At 28.4% G+C, this 17,308-nt stretch overlaps 5 protein-coding genes across 8 annotated transcripts in view; 2 read left to right on the forward strand and 3 right to left on the reverse strand.

Moving 5' to 3' along the window:
* The window catches only part of LOC124948038 (cytohesin-1), a 67,742-nt gene extending 64,210 nt beyond the window's left edge, over nucleotides 1-3,532 (reverse strand). Inside the window, exon 1 of the mRNA XM_047491071.1 lies at nucleotides 3,357-3,532. Within this exon, the coding sequence (XP_047347027.1) occupies nucleotides 3,357-3,435 (79 nt within the window). The 5' untranslated portion in view covers nucleotides 3,436-3,532. The remainder of the gene's footprint in view (nucleotides 1-3,356) is intronic.
* A 533-nt stretch (nucleotides 3,533-4,065) lies between these two features.
* LOC124948039 (aspartate aminotransferase, cytoplasmic) lies at nucleotides 4,066-7,995 on the forward strand. Its single transcript, XM_047491076.1, has 6 exons — nucleotides 4,066-4,440; nucleotides 4,871-5,161; nucleotides 5,246-5,502; nucleotides 5,585-5,862; nucleotides 5,932-6,074; nucleotides 6,159-7,995. The coding sequence occupies exons 1-6, from the start codon at nucleotides 4,329-4,331 to the stop codon at nucleotides 6,320-6,322; spliced, it is 1,245 nt and encodes a 414-aa protein (XP_047347032.1). The 5' UTR covers nucleotides 4,066-4,328; the 3' UTR covers nucleotides 6,323-7,995.
* Nucleotides 7,557-8,862, reverse strand: LOC124948041 (small integral membrane protein 8). Its single transcript, XM_047491080.1, has 2 exons — nucleotides 8,605-8,862; nucleotides 7,557-8,490 (listed from the first exon to the last, which is right to left on the reverse strand). Exons 1-2 carry the CDS (start codon nucleotides 8,704-8,706, stop codon nucleotides 8,332-8,334), a joined length of 261 nt encoding a protein of 86 aa, XP_047347036.1. The 5' UTR covers nucleotides 8,707-8,862; the 3' UTR covers nucleotides 7,557-8,331.
* Nucleotides 8,863-9,247: 385 nt separating this feature from the next.
* On the forward strand, nucleotides 9,248-12,567 carry LOC124948040 (phosphate carrier protein, mitochondrial). Of its 3 annotated transcripts, none has more exons than XM_047491077.1 (6): nucleotides 9,248-9,401; nucleotides 9,487-9,656; nucleotides 10,732-10,892; nucleotides 10,987-11,223; nucleotides 11,621-11,917; nucleotides 11,995-12,567. In XM_047491077.1, exons 2-6 carry the CDS (start codon nucleotides 9,515-9,517, stop codon nucleotides 12,220-12,222), a joined length of 1,065 nt encoding a protein of 354 aa, XP_047347033.1. In that variant the 5' UTR covers nucleotides 9,248-9,401; nucleotides 9,487-9,514; the 3' UTR covers nucleotides 12,223-12,567. The 3 variants fall into 3 exon arrangements, with proteins under 3 accessions (XP_047347033.1, XP_047347034.1, XP_047347035.1); XM_047491078.1 differs by having other exon boundaries at nucleotides 9,283-9,408; XM_047491079.1 differs by lacking the exons at nucleotides 9,248-9,401; nucleotides 9,487-9,656 and adding an exon at nucleotides 10,368-10,503.
* A 172-nt stretch (nucleotides 12,568-12,739) lies between these two features.
* LOC124948036 (sulfate transporter) lies at nucleotides 12,740-16,574 on the reverse strand. 2 transcript variants are annotated; one of them, XM_047491067.1, is made up of 10 exons: nucleotides 15,821-16,574; nucleotides 15,417-15,689; nucleotides 15,144-15,313; nucleotides 14,892-15,056; nucleotides 14,704-14,808; nucleotides 14,455-14,588; nucleotides 14,211-14,373; nucleotides 13,931-14,131; nucleotides 13,606-13,854; nucleotides 12,740-13,508 (listed from the first exon to the last, which is right to left on the reverse strand). In XM_047491067.1, exons 1-10 carry the CDS (start codon nucleotides 15,924-15,926, stop codon nucleotides 13,071-13,073), a joined length of 2,004 nt encoding a protein of 667 aa, XP_047347023.1. In that variant the 5' UTR covers nucleotides 15,927-16,574; the 3' UTR covers nucleotides 12,740-13,070. The 2 variants fall into 2 exon arrangements, with proteins under 2 accessions (XP_047347023.1, XP_047347024.1); XM_047491068.1 differs by having other exon boundaries at nucleotides 15,417-15,704.
* Nucleotides 16,575-17,308: the final 734 nt, after the last annotated feature.

Below are 17,308 nucleotides of genomic sequence, written 5' to 3' on the forward strand. Positions count from 1 at the left end.
GATTGAATTATTCTCTTTCTAATTAACTTCGATTACATTGATATGATCAAATTCCAATGTAGTCGAGTTTTATCAAATGAAATTCATCCAATCTTTTTCCCCTCGTCGATCTAAGAAATTATATTTAATATTTCGCGAAATATTCTTTTTTCGACGCAAAACTTAGAACATCTTTCACTTTATTTTTATATTATTTTTCTTTTTCTTTTTTTTGGTTTTAGTCTAAAATTTACCTAATTTCTAACTTGTCGATCTGAAGATCTTTTTTAAAAAGATTTCTCGCAGAAATTTATTGTCAATGAAAAGTTTCTCAATGCAGAAGAGGAAAAAAAAAAAAAAAGAAAAAAAAAAACATTTAAGAAAATTAGTTCGAGAAAATTAGTCGTCGATGAAAATATAAAAATGTACTCGATATTATTATCATACGTTCAGATAAAAATTAGCTTAAATTTTTCTTCGACGATAAATAAAGTTTATCAAACGAAAATGAATTAATTTGTGAGTCAAGTGTTACCTTCTTTTTTTTGTTTGTTTGTTTTATTTGTTATTTTTTAATTTTTAACAATTACTTTTTTTTTCGAAATACGACGGCGTCGAGTAGAACGAAAAGACGCATCGATCCAGTCGCTGCTAATCCGTATGCCGCGCACGTGCAAAACTCAAAGCGTGCGTCCATTCAGCGTATTATTATCATACGCGTCGATTACTATTGTATAGTAAGAAGTGAGAGAGAGAGAGAGATGTGTATATACGTGTATACACGTACGTAGTACGTCGTACGTGCTTTCTCAATAGCTTTTAACCGTCAAAGCCACGATAAGAATCAAGACCGCGTCGCATAGCGAACGACTGATTAAGACGATGAGTTGTTATTTGACTTTAAAAGAGAGTCTTAGTTATCGAGAAGATAAAAAAAAGAGGGAGGGGATAGGGAATAATAAATGTATACGATAGGTCGATGTTATCGGAATTCGAAGAAGAAGGCAAAGTAAATAAATTTAATGATCTCTTCTAAATTTAACGATTCTTTTTTTAATTTTCAAAAATTCAACATTTAAAAAATTCGATATTTTTCTAATCTATACTTGACCTCCGATGCGCGTACGTATCAATGAAAATATTTTCTCTTTGATCGGCTAATTTACAATTAAATATTTTTAATTTTCTTAAAAAGTATATTTCTTCAAACAAGATTGTATTCATATCGATTTAATGACTTTTATATAGAGGAAAAATAAAATTGATTGAAAATACCAACGAATTAAAAAATAATTATGAAAAAAGAAAAGGAGAATATCTAAGATAAAAATTATCTTAAATTATCTTAAATCATAATGAACAACAATCTAACGATATCGCAAACAAATTAATCGTAATTATTAACTAAAAAAATTAATCTCAAGTATAATAAACAACAACGACGATAATAATAATCAAAATACAATAACAATATCAAAAACTTAATATCCACGAAAAAAAAAAAAAAAAAAAAAAAAAAAGATGGCGGATGATCAAACAATTGTACCAATTGTAATTTACATGAAAAATAATTTTATATAATATGAAAAACTCACGTGACCATTAATAAATCCATTTATAAGTTCTACTCTAAATATTAAAACGCGTTCAATTCCAATGATCACGACTCGTTCATGTATATTTCTTTTCACTGGCAGACATTAAACTTCCTGAAACATCTGATTAACCTACAATTCGTAACAGCGTAACGAATTATTATTCGTTACCGGTGTTATTACACCGGTAATGGTATTAAAAAAAAAAAAAAAAAAAAAAAAAAAAAGAAAGAGAGAAAAAAAGAAAAAAAAAAATAAGAAAAAGAAAAAGAAAAAAGAAGGAAATAAACAACTAATTGTATTATATCTCCTTTCTTTCAATCAACTCCGCCATTGGTTGAAACCTATCTCCCAACAGACACATTTATAGTAACTCTACGCACACCATTTTTAGAATTGGTAAATAAAGGAGTATAAACAACACGAAGAAAAATAAGACAACGAGGATGATGGTGTTTCGACGTAAACCGATCGGAGACGCGTTCCTAGAAGGCGTTTTTGCTCGAATGTCACAGTGGTATACATATATATCGAGGCTTGTAAACGTATCCATATAAACACATACATACGTACGTAGCATTCCGTACGTTGGCTGCACGACGCGTCTCAAGAGAGAAAGAGAGAAAGAGAGCGAGAGAGAAAGAGAGAAAGAGAGAGAGAGAGAGAGAGAGAGAGAGAGAAAGAGAGAGACGAACAACAAACTCTAAAGAGCAACGAGTTCCGAATCACCGAGAGGACATCGACGTCAACAACAACGTCGTAGTAGTCGTCGTAGTAGTTGTCGTTCGTCACGTTTGTCTCTCGCGACATCGTAACTAAAAAAGACAACACGGAAACATAAAGCCATCGCCGAGACGAGATTCACCGTTAGTTACCTACTAGAGCGACTTTCCTAACGCCAAAATAATACTAGGTAATAGTTTCCTATATGAAATCTGCATCATCGATTCTGCTACGTGTGTTTGTATGTATATATATATATATATATGTGTATATATGTATGTGTATATGTATGTACGTACGTATGTATATATGTATGCATGTCTCTATCTCTGCTTGTCTCTTTTTCTCTTTTTCTCTTTTTCTCTTTTTCTCTTTTTCTCTCTCTCTCTCTCTCTCATTCTAAATCTATCGTATCAAAATAATCGAAAGAACAAATACTCCGAGCGTATTCTTCGTTTCTTGAAAGAAAAGTCAACTTTGATTTGACACTTCTTTTTTCTTTGTTTTTCTTTTTATTTACTTTCATTATTTCTTTTCACTGAATACATTATACGAAGATATGTCGAAAGGGAAAGAAAAGAAAAACAACAAGTAGAGAGAGAAAGAGAAGGAGAAAAAGAGAAAGAGAGAAAGAGAGAGAAAGAGAAAACTGTATGAAGGAAGCTTCTCATTTTCCCTGGGAAATCTGAGAGACATGTATATATCCTTCGTGAATCGAACTGAAGGAGAGAGAGAGAGAGAGAGAGAGAGAGAGAGAGAGAGAGAGAGAGAGAGAGAGAGAAAGATAGAAAGAAAGAGAAAAAGAGAGATACATAGAGACAGAAAGAACGACAGACGATGACTTCCCTTTTGGTTTTGTTTACGAGCGAAAAGGAGACGAGGAAGCGCATGGCGCTTGCGCTTTCCCACGGGGAAAGCCTTTCCTCCAGATCTTGGCAGGACCCAAGATAATCGTTTATGTATTCGTTTATGTATTCATTTATGTATTCGTATTCGTATTTGTATCCGTGGCGATCCATAATATTTTTCATTGACCAACGTAATCCACAATTTTCTTACCCGCCGTGCCAAACTGGTCGACCTGATGAGTACCGGAATGCACTCCCGCACCGGCCAGACCGTCCAGATCCTGCCACATTTCCGTAGGCTCTCGCACTCTCTCCGGGCACACGCGCGCACACAGAATCTAACCCACCCTCACTCGAACGGCGCCATTTTCGTTCTGCGATCTATCCGAGCGCGTTTATCGTTGCGAGCCGCGTCGACGGTGTTGCCTCTAATGGCGACCGAATGAACTATTAAATTCTACGAACGTATTCGATATGTCGATAATATAGATTTCGTCGGTATCGAACGTTAATGAAACATCTCGTTAATTATGATTCCAACAAATTCATTCATTGTAGGGTCTTTTTTTTTTTACATTGTTGGTTTTTTTTATATACTCTTTCTACTGGATTACGTATGCACATGCGTACAGAACTATTGCATTAATCGTATGAGGTTAGGTATGTCCAGATGTGTACGTGTATTAAGAAAAATATTTATCTATAAAAGGAACGTTTCGATGATTTTCTATATTTCGAGAATTTGAACGAAAATTTTTCTTTCTGTCTCTCTCTCTCTCTCTCTCTCTTTCTCTTTTCTTTTTTAATTAAATTGATTTAAAATAATATGGAAACATTTGAAAGATTCTTCCTATTTATGTATATATATATATATAAAAGTCGATATTTATCGGTTTGACGTATTGCATAATTAGAATGTATCGATATAGTTATCTATATATTAACGTATTCACCTTTTACAATAAAGTTAACCTTTGAATAATTAATATAACTATGTTAATAAAGGATATGAAACAAGAGATGCAATATTATAGTGTTAATAAAAACATGTGTGAAAATATAACAATTAACTCGTTGATATGATATCATAACTGATATCCATAGCTCTGAGAAAAATTGTTGAGTTTATCATCCATTTTTCGTAATCGCTGAAGTTCAGTTGCGCTTGAGCCACTCTGTTGAGATGAGCACGAGATTTTCGGGGATCAAATTGGGACCTCCTATTGAGGTTTTCGCTCTAACAAAAGCTTTTAACGATGATACTTATCAAAAAAAAGTCAATTTGGCTGTAGGAGGTATGTAAAAAACATTATCAGTATAAATATGTATATAATATAATAAGTAGGATCGTTGCGTCATAATTATTAAAACAAAAAAAATTATATATACGTGTGTTTGTATATATACATATATATATATATATATATATGTATATATATATATATATATATATATATATATATATATATTTGTATTAATTAAAAATGAAAAAAATTGTAATTAAATTTATCTTAGTGTACGATATTTTGTATCATTTTTATCTTTATGAATTTACTCTTGAATGACCTCTATAGTAAGTCAATTATATAATCTATGATACTGATCTATATACGTAAATACTTTTACAGTTGATATGTGGATATTTCTCTTTTCTTTTTTTTTTTTTTTGTTTTTTTTTATATATTAAAGAGACTAACCAATCAAACGTTATAATTTTATTTTTAGCTTATCGTACATCCGAAGGAAAACCATGGGTTTTACCTGTCGTAAGGAAAGTAGAAAAGCAACTTGCAATGGACGAATTGCAAAATCATGAATATCTTCCGATATTAGGATTAGATGCCTTCTGTCAAGCTGCGACAAGAATGTTATTAGGTCCTAGCTCTTCGGCTATTGCACAAGAACGTGCTTTTGGTATTCAAACGCTTTCTGGTACTGGTGCATTAAGAGTTGCTGCTGAGTGTTTAAGTCGTATCCTAAATTATGATACATTTTATTATAGTAATCCTACCTGGGGTAAGTAATCATGATTTAATTTAATCGAATATTGATCATAAATAATAGATCAGAAATATTATAAAAATTCATATTGTTTCGTAGAAAACCATAAACTTGTATTTATGAATGGTGGGTTTAAGAATGCTTGCGAATATACATATTGGGATTATCAAAATCGAAGAATCAATTTAGATGGAATGCTTAAGGATATAAAAAGCGCTCCAGAAAATTCAGTTATTATTTTACATGCATGCGCGCACAATCCTACTGGTTGTGATCCTACGCCAGAACAATGGAAAAAAATTGCAGATGTCATCGAAGAAAATCGATTGTTCACAATATTTGATAGCGCATATCAAGTATGTATATATGTTACTTGATTAGATATTAAACATTTTTTTTTTTATATTATCGATTATATTATAAATAAACTTTTTTTAGGGATTTGCAAGCGGTGATTTAGACAAAGATGCATTTGCTATACGCATGTTTGCTGAACGTGGATTGGAATTTATTTGCACTCAAAGTTTTGCCAAAAATTTTGGTCTTTACAATGAAAGAGTTGGTAATATGGTCGTGGTAATGTCTGATGCAAAGGAAGCAATTGAATTTAAATCTCAAGTGACATTAATTATACGGGGAATGTATAGTAATCCACCCAACCATGGAGCTCGTATAGTATCAACTGTGCTTAACAATCCTGATCTTTGCGAAGAATGGTATGTTTCAAGGAATATTATTTTATAATATATGAAAGTCTATTTTAATGTCATGCATTAATAATGTAGGAAAGGACATATTCGAACTATGTCTGGAAGAATAAAACAGATGCGAGAAGGACTATATCAAAGATTACTTAAATTGGGAACTCCTGGCACATGGGAACATATAACTACACAAATAGGAATGTTTTCATATACAGGCCTTAATGGTATGTTTGAGGTATTACTATACAAGAAAAATAATAAATTTAGAAAAAGAAAATTTCTAAAATATGTTTAATCTAAATCTACAGAGAGACAAGTGAAGCATTTATTGGATCAGTTTCATATTTATCTATTACGCAGTGGACGTATAAATATTTGTGGACTGACAGAGAGTAATTTGGATTATGTAGCAGAAGCTATTAATGAAGCAGTGAAACTATTTCCTCATATAGAGAAAAGTTGCAACTGTTGATGCATATTTTCAAACTTGACATCATAGTATAATAAATATAAATATCATCTATAAGCCATTGATATTGGCAATGATGTTGAAATATTATAATATTTTATATTCTATGAAGTCAAGCTAAATTTTTTTTAGATAGTAGTAATTTCAGTAAAATCTTTGCGTTATCTTGTGTTACTGTTCAGTTTCAGAATTTAAGAAATAAGATCTTATGTTCACATCTTGCTTTAAAACATAAGATTAACATTATTATTTTACCTTGAAAAGTACAAAAGTTATTGCTGATAGCAAAGTCTATTCCGATCGATGTAAACCAGTATTTCTACAGAGTATAAATAACACAAATAGATTTTAATATATCTATAAATAAAATAGTCTTTGCTATAATAAATAAAATAGTAATATAACGCGAAAGTGAATAATTTAATTAGGAAAAAAAAATTGCTCTGTGCGGCAAAAAACAAAGGCTGATGTATGAACATAAGGTCTGTATTTAATGAAATTTAACAATTATATAGCAGACATTATGATGGTGGTCCAACAAAAGAACAGTACAAAGTTAATGCATTAATTAAATATTGAACTTTCATACAAATGATAACCTTTTTTTCTTTTTTATAGCATCACTTTAATACAAAATTTGACATTTAAAAAAAAAAAAATAATTTTTTTTATTCGTCTAATGGTACGTAAAAACTTATTGTTGATTGTGCCAATATCCTTTTTCTTGTACTGTATTGTGCATTACATGTGTTCTAAGAATGAAACAATTTAAGAAAGTAACAAATCTTGTCATATATAAGCAAAGATAAATGTTTTCCCTATTTCTTTTCTAAATACTTTAAAGCAGAGATTCCACTTATATATATTCACTACAAGTTCTATTAAAATGGATCAAAAATCCATGTTAATAAACTATAAATAAATTGTTAATGTCATATTTGCGAACAAAAGATATATGATTGTTATATATGTATAACGAATAATTTACATATATTTTTAGTAACACTGTTAACATTTATATACTTAGAATATTTTAACTTTAAAAGAGAAAATATATTATTACGAATTTCCTTCCAGATATAATATTAAAACTGCCAAAGAGATAGATATTCGAATGAAACTTGTTCGAAGAAAAAAAAATACTTTTTTACATATTTGTATTGTACTAAACGTGACATGACAAGATAACACGTATATTTTAAAAATCAGTCTATCAAAAAAAGGAAACATACCAAAATAGTTGCATAAGCATAAAATATTATTATTAAATATTACAAGCATTTATAATTATCTAAGCATTTATGTATAATGAATATGATAGAAATTGGAAAGAACACATGCTATCCTGTTATCCAATATTTGTAACTATAGTATATTTGAAGAAAATAATATTTAAATTTATTTATAAAAGCATATACATAACAATATACATATCCTTTTATGATTCATAAACTGACAAATCACGATTAAATGTATTGCCTGTTAATCAAAGATTTATACTTGATATATAATGTAATAATTGATACAGACTATAAAGTGATGTAACATAGGTTGTCCACAAAAGACACATTATTCGATGTCTTCCACCGTCTTGATGTTAATTAAATAATCATGTAGATTTGGAACATCTTATGCGCATAATATTTTATAATAAATAAAGAATATATTCTCTTTTCCTTATATGTACTTTTAATTAAATATAATTATAAACTGTAACATTTTTACAGTATATATGGAAATAATGTTGAACAAGTATTATGTAAATAGCGATATTATACTCAAAGTGACAATAAATTACTCATCCTCCTATCTTTAATCATATTTTCGAATTTTTTTCTCGCAACTAAAACACAATTATCAAAGGACATAACTTAGATTTTTTTTTTAAATATAATAAATATTTAATATAATTATACTCCAATTTTTCAAACATTGTTCTTTAAAATCTTACTACAGCAATGTACTAATCTAATATACATATATATAAATCTTTTGTGAACACCTTGATACATTTAATCTAACCATTTGGAAGTTTTCTTTTTAAAAGTTACATTTCCATCTGCTTCAACAGATTCATAATAAACAGTGCCATTATGTTTATATCGCATGTAAAGTAAATACCCTGAACAAGTAAGTATTGCCATAACCCCAAAAAGCATTATGCCCTTATTCTGAAAAAAAAAAAAAAGTATATAATACGATATAAATAGGACAATAAATTTTCATGAATAACGAGAAAAGTTTTAATAATGTTTATATAAAAAATATATTATTGATTTTATTACCGGCTTGACATACAACTCGTAATTAATAGCACGAAATAACATCGTGCTTCGTAACGAGCGTATGCCATCGCCTGGGGCAGATTCTTTACTTTTATCTTTCATATGGAATATTAAAATGTAGGAAAAAAACAATTAAAATGTAATAACTAAATATACGAATAACGTCACTACGTTTAATAGAAACGTAAACTATAATATTCAATAACGAGACAATTCAAGTAGATTGAATGTTTGAACGGTATAATGAAAAAATTACAAAATTGAATTTCTTTCCAAAAAATTATGATATAATAAATTCATAACAGAGACATAAACGCTATATATAACAATAATTATAATAATAAAAAAGAAATATTTGATTTTAAAAATAAACAACAAATTCTATTCAATATTATCTCAGGGCCAATCACATTTAATATTACATAATCAATCAAATTTAACCCTCTATGATTGGTTGAATTAATGTAATGGCGGACAATTCGAACATATAATTCAATTTTATATTATACGAATATTCATAGCTTTGTAGAGCGAAGAAAGGAAAAAAATATACACATATATATATATTAATTATAATTCGAATAAAAATATTTCTTTGATAATTCTGATGAAAACGAATCAATGGTAAGAATATTTTTTTATACAAAATTTCTAGATGTCGCTACTCGTTCGAATTTATTAATTCACTTAGTCTACCTTCTATATCAATGATCTTATCACGGTCCTGTCAGTAGTAAAAGCCCTTGCCTTTTCCACTCTCTTTCAACTAACCGGAGACGAGAGTTGTGCCTTTGGAGGTGTGTTGTATGTCATTCGTTTAATTAAATTTTATTTTAATATAATAATATATGAATTATTACTGCATTGGTGTTTTATATTCAGGTGAAGTGTCAAATTCGAGGAAGAGAAGATGTGGTCGTCATTATGGGAAACAGCCAAGCTAACACCATTCTCAACACCTTTTACAACGGTTAGGTGTCAGGGTCAAGATGAGAGTATGCAATCGCTCGTTAAAAATCGCAACATCTCAGCTGCCTCCACGGATACAGGTGGTCAGTATATGTATATGTCTCACATTTTCTTTAATTTTTTTTTCTTTTTTCTTTTTTTTTTTTTTTTTTAAGTATTTCTAACAGAAATGATTACAATTGGATTATAAGTCCGAATAATGAAATTTATGAAGGAAAATTTTTTTATATCGAGTTAATAGAAACGGCATGCTTTTCTAATTAATAGAGATATTTTGATCGTTGCTTCATTCACATGTGACATGGTGTTACATAATATGTAATTCACGTTAAAAAGAAATCATTACTATGGTATCGTCGCAGTGACAGTCTCAATAACCATTTAGCCCCGTTTAATACTTTCGATAATATTATTACCGCAGTTCTTCGAATAATCATCATTTTTTTCATAATGTCTTCGTAGTTTTATCTTGATTGTTTTATAAGATAAATAATTATGTAACTAAAACTTATATGCAGCGTTGAAATGTTTGACGAGAGCCAGAAGCGAAGAAATTTTTATATATACGTACATATACTGCAGGTGTCGCATTGAATAAGAGATATATATGTATATATATATATATTTATGTATATATAATATGACATTTGTAAAAATAATTTTATATTAATAGTAAAATTGTTAAAATTATACGAATTTGGATGTATTAAAGAAAGATTGATAACGTGTTATGTACATAGCATCGGAAGAATAGGTTGCATAAGGAGCGGCCATTTTGTCGAGAACGCGTACCGATCTTGGTTTCGGAACTTCGAATGATATTTAAACGAAAATAATGATCGACATTGCCTTTGGATAATGACCGCGACCGAGTAACCAATGAAACGCATTTACCAGTACTAGAATGGTTTATTATCGGATTAGGACAAGGTAGCAGATTCGTTCAAAGCGATCTTGAAATTTTGCCAGATTCGAATTCCGAATGCACGAGTTTACCAGCTGATCGATATCGTCGAGATTCGATTGTCCGCGGATTCTTCTTTTTTTTTTTTATTATTTTTTTTCTTTTTTTTTTTTTAAATTCAAAATTATACAAACAAAGTTACTTCTATGAAAGAAATCGTAAAATATCTTTAACGTTCGAATTATTTTTTGCAGACAGTTGCGAATTTGGTTCCAACAAATATTTCATGCTATGCGGACTTGGAGGAATTTTGTCTTGTGGAATAACTCATACCATGGTTACTCCATTGGATTTAGTAAAATGCCGTATTCAAGTAGACCCAGCTAAATATAAATCAGTTTTCAATGGTTTTCGAGTATGTGAATAATATATGTTTATTTCATTCTCGGATAATAAGATGAAAAGATAAATATTAAAATTGTATATATTTGAATATTATATTTTAATAGGTAACTTTAGCTGAAGATGGAACTAGAGGTTTGGTAAAAGGTTGGGCACCAACATTTTTTGGTTATTCTATTCAGGGAATGTTCAAATTTGGTCTTTATGAAGTCTTTAAAGTTTATTATTCCGCTCTTGCTGGCGAAGAGTTATCTTATGAATACAGAACTACCTTATACCTCATTTCTTCGGCATCTGCAGAATTCTTTGCAGACATTGGTTTAGCTCCACTCGAAGCCGCTAAGGTAATCTTTTTTTTTTATATTATCATATATATATATATATATATATATATATATATATATATATACATATATACATATATATATATGATAATTTTATATGAAGGTCAATAGAGTTACGGACTTCCTGACTTATTGGCTGCAAACATACACAGATATGAATCTTAATCTCCGTGATTATTTAATTTTGCATCCTAATAAAATATTAACCCAATTTTACACCTTCATTCAGTCTGTACTACACTTCATCCTTGTGTCGTCGTATCCTTGTCATATATTTTGTAAGTTTCTAATATTCCCATTCTCTGTTTTTTTTTTTTTTTTTGATAGATTATTACTTATTTTTTGTATATTAAAGTATATTAATAATAAAATATACTAAAGTATGTCCTTTATACAGGTCAGAATTCAGACCATGCCAGGCTTTGCAAATACCTTAAGAGAGGCATTCCCAAAGATGTATGCAGATGAAGGTTTTGGTGGTTTTTACAAAGGTCTGGTACCTTTGTGGTTGCGTCAAATTCCATATACCATGATGAAATTCTCATGCTTCGAACGTACCCTTGAATTATTGTACAAGTATGTAGTACCTAAGCCAAGATTAGAATGTACTAAGGGTGAACAGTTAGTCGTTACCTTTGCTGCGGGTTATATTGCTGGTGTATTTTGTGCAATTGTTTCTCATCCTGCTGATTCCGTGAGTAGAAACATTATAAGATGATAATTATTAAAGAAATATATTTATAAATATTTTTATATAATTTCTCTTGATAGGTTGTTTCCAAGCTAAATCAAGAAAAAGGAGCTACAGCTGGTGATGTATTGAAAAAACTTGGTTTTGCTGGTGTGTGGAAAGGACTGGGACCTAGGATTATTATGATCGGTACTCTTACAGCGGCACAGTGGTTCATTTATGATGCAGTAAAAGTTTGGTTACGTATGCCACGTCCACCACCACCAGAAATGCCAGAGTCTCTCAAAAAGAAGTATGGTATTGCTTAAATACTATACTTGGTTAACTTTTTAATTGGATCATTGACAGATCACAGTTAGAAGATAAACCATAGGCAAATTCAATTAATTTCATACAATACATTGTTGAACAATGTCCAACAATTTCCTTTTTTGTGTATTTATTCATCAGTAAATTAATAAACTCATCAGTGAAGGCAACACTGCCAGACTATTAGAAGTGAGAATAAACTGTAATATTATTCCACGACGGAAAAAAAAAAAAAATAGTGCTTTTGTGAAACGGAGTTGTGACAGCTATGTTACACAATGTAACTATGTACTGTTATTGTATATATGAGTGATCATTGTAAATAAATAGAATGATTACTCGAATAAGTGGATTTTCATTGTTTATATATTCGTTCCCTTTTTATCATCATTCTTTTAGTTATATATATTTTTATTTTTATATAAATCTAATTGCTATTGTCAGCTGAAGTTCATCTCTATATCTGTATATAATGGTAATTTTGAAGTTATTTGTAGAAACAAAAATATTTATACATAGTTTTAAAAATATATTTGTTTAATTTTATTGAATAACTGTCATGTATATTATGTACATAATAAGGCTTAGCATTTGTCAAGTGCTTTTTAAGTGTAAATAATGTACATTTGTCATTTTTATATCACATGATAAAAAATCTAAGTACAAGGATATATTTTATATTAGAAATTCGAATTGATTTGCTCTATTAACATGTGCAAAGTATACATGATTTGACCTCTCATTGTCAACAAAATAATTGAAGTATTATACAAAAATAATATTTTTTAATTATATCTCATTTTAAAATAATATATTGATATATTCTTAAGTACAATGTATTATATGGTCATCTTGATAAAAGAGCAGATCGAGAATAAGATACAGCATCTTCTATAGTTGCAAAAATTTTAAATGAGAGTTCTTTATATGTATACATTTCACATTTTTTTATCATCTCAAATATTGGACTGGAACAACTGGCTAAATAAAAATGTATTTGAATTTCACTAAATTCTGAAGCTACTGCATGTATTATGTTAACACCTGCCGGATCTATGTAACTTACTGCACTCATATTCATAATAATACAACGTAAACCATCCTTATGTTCAAAATCCTGTTCATCTAAATGAATATCTTTTTGTTTAAGCTTTAATCTTTGTCTAATAACTTTTTGTGGATTAATACCAATCAGTTTATAGACTTCAGATTTGAAATGAGCTCTATTCGCAAAATTTAAACTTCCAGAGTAATGAAAAATTTTGATTCCTTCTATTTCCTTTGCCTGTGAACGTAATGAATAAAATTTATAATATAACTTTATGTGAAAATATTTATCAATAATATTAACATGAAAAAATTAAAAAATTTTTAAATCTTACCGCTTTGTATCTATTAAGATCTAAATATAAATCTGAATTTGGTATGTGACCTAATAAACATGTATATGGTCTAATACTTTGCAATAATACACTTGCAAGTGAAACTATCAATCCTGCTAATAGTCCTATATCGATACTAACTAGTATTACAATTAAGAATGTTACAATCCATATTATAGCATCGGATTTACTTAATTTCCAAAACTTAATTAATTGTGTGGCTTGCTGTAACATTCCTTTTAAAGCTACCTAAAAATAACAATGAGTAAATAAATATATTAATTTTTATATTTAAATTATTTCATTAATTATATATTTTACTTACTACTATAATTGAAGCTAGAATACATCTTGGAAGTGGTTCAAAGAAAGGACCTATCCATAAAAGAATGATCAATAGTATGGTACACGATACAATACTAGCGATCTGAGAACGACCACCTACTGTTTGTTGGATTAGAGATCTGCTTAAAGATGCAGAAAATGGCATACATGAAAAAAAAGATCCAACTATATTGCTGACTCCCTACAATTAAAAAAAAATATTATACTAACTTTGTAATACAAACAAAAGATAAGAAGTTATTAATAGATAACATTTTTACCATAGCGAATAGTTCTTGATTCGAGTCTACTTCATAATTAAGTTTTTGAGCAAATATTAAAGCCATTGACATGGTGATTGTATAAGAAACCATAGTTATTGCAATACTATCTACTGCAACTAAAGGCAATAATTCTAACGTTGGTAATTCTGCTGTTGGTAATCTGATTTAAGGCACCTTAAAACTGAATACAATTTAATCATTGTAAAACTTAATTCTATACAATTAGAAAAGATATACGTACCCTGTAGGAATGTGTCCCACATTTTGAATGTTGTATACTTCGGTTAAATTGCCATATTTAGACACCAAGGTACCGCTAACAACAGCAATAAGTTCTATGGGTATAGGAACACCACATTTTTTTCCAGCCCATGGCTAACATAAAAACATATGTGTATATATATATATATATATATATATATATATACATATGTAAGGTGTGTTTACTTTGATGTAAAATATTTATAAATAGATAACACAAAAAACTTACTTTTATAAATTCATTATTAAAGACCATAATAATAATTGCTATTGTTGATACAATTGCAGACGCAACATTTATATTTGATATTTCTTTGGCTATACTTATAACAGTCTGAGAATATAAAAATTATATCAGATTATATATTATATATTTTCTTATATTAGTTAAAATATTTCAAAACTAATTATACATACTTGAATAAGTTTAAAGTAACCTTTCTGTTTTGGCAGTTTTAAACCTAACAGATCTTTGATCTGTGATAACAAAACATGGATCGCAGCACCTGTAGTAAAGCTATTAACTAATGTTTCACTAAGTAATGTACTTATAACTCCTAATCGAAATATATACATTATGATCTAGAAAAATATTTTTATTGAATTTATTTCTTTATTATATATTACAAGGACAAAATTATATAAAAGGATAGAATTTTGAAAACTTACTTGGAATATACCAACTGATAATGTAACCGCTGTTGCTACTTGAATTGATGTATATGAATTATATTCTTTGTCCATTTGTGTAAATGTTGTAACATTTCGATGATCATTTAATGGTACTGAGTACGATGTCACAGCTTTACCAGTCATAAGACAAACAACAGCAAATGTTCCTATAGACATACACAAAATGATTTCATGATTACTTAAACATTACAAATTTTTTTTATAGCATACAACATTATGTATAATTTGTTAAGTATTCTTGATATTTACCCATCGATACATGCTTTGATGTGCCAAAAAAAAAATATACTAAAACTGGAAAGAATGCCATGTATATTCCAACTACAGGTGGTAAATTTCCTAAAAGTGCATAGGCCATTCCTTGTGGAATATGCATGATAGCTACGGTTAAACCCGAAATCATATCATAAACCAAATCATCTTTCCATCTATATCGTTTAAGCCATGTCACAGCTGGTATCGATGAACTAATGCATGATTTCCAATTTTTACATTTCACTAATTCTTTTATATACTGAGCCACTGCAAATTATAAAGCTATTAAAAATTGAATTATATTATTGGCATCAAAAGCTAATTAAAAACATATTAGTTAACTAAGATTATTATATTTTATATTTATATTATGTATAAAATTTTTAATATAAACTTACGAGATGTTCTGGGTCGTTCATAACAATAATCCAAGTTTAATGTTTCTTGTTCATAAAGGGGTCTTTCAACTCGCAATTGCAACAATACGTCATCCTGTTTCTCCATATTATTTCAGTTACTTAAAGAAACTAAATATTTTTATTATTACAAGATGAATAAAAATCACTGTTGACGTTTTATTTATACAAAATTTTTTCTCGTCAAATGATACGAGTTTGTAACAATGACACGAATTTAAAAATTCTATCTTTCAAGATTGATGGATTCATTAGAAATAATTGCATTTCTCAAATAAAAATTCGTGGTTAACTTTTATAAATTCCTTTGTTAGCTTTCATTGATGTATCATAAAAATATTTTCACAAATGTAAACATTTATACGATTTATCTTTATTATGTCATTATATTAAACGACACATGTGTTAAATCCTTCTTCTAATCCGAACATTCGCTCAGTCACGAGTTATCCCGTGATCTAAAGGTACTCGTATATGTTTCTTTATAATATCATTGATTATATATCCTATTGCGTTGATAATCATAATTGTTTTTCTTTTCTTTCTTTTTTTTTTGTTTTTTTTTTTCTTTTATCCTATATCATTATCATTTTATTAAATCGTAATCACAATAATAATTATATTTTACGCAATATGACACGACTATGAGATATTGTAATGTTACGTAATAATTATAATGATAATAATAATTCTTCAATTTATTTTTATGTTTTCACGATACAATTCTATATATGCGTATACGTATTACATACATACGTACAACATAATATATATATATATATATATGTATACATATATATACATATATATATATTTATATATACACAGAATAATATTTAAAAATAAAACATTTTAATTTATAGCGAAGATATTTGTTACTCATTGACATTGATTATTTTTAAAAGATATAAACAATATTGTTTATTTCTATATCTTAATAAACAACAGTCTTTGTCGTTCAACGTCCATATGATATAATAAAGTATAATTATAACGAAAGATCAAAGATTAGGATTTATCTTTTTGATTTTTTGTTCGTTTGTAAGTTTCTATATTCAAACCATAGATTGTCTTTTAAATAAAATAATTTTGTTTCCACGTTAAACAACAATAAGTGATACAAGCGCTATCTAGCCAAATAAGTATAAACAAAAATGCAACGAGGTTATTCAAATGTTATAATGAAATATTTAAAAAATTATATTACTATTTTTTTTTTTTTATCTTATAATTGTCAAAAAAGTAGAAGACATAGAGAAAATTTGAAAATTACAATTTTAATTAACGCGCCATTGACAAAGTTATCATGGCGGCTGAAATTTGATTAGCTGTTAAATTACCCGCGAAATAAAGCGTAATTTAAATTTACTCCAATTAATAATATATTAACTAATAAAATATTATCATTCATTAACGTTTAAACAAATATTTGTTATTATAAAATAATATTTAAATATACGATTAATTATT

This window comes from Vespa velutina, chromosome 3 (assembly GCF_912470025.1).
Source record: "Vespa velutina chromosome 3, iVesVel2.1, whole genome shotgun sequence".
NCBI classification, from domain to species: Eukaryota; Metazoa; Arthropoda; class Insecta; order Hymenoptera; family Vespidae; genus Vespa; species Vespa velutina.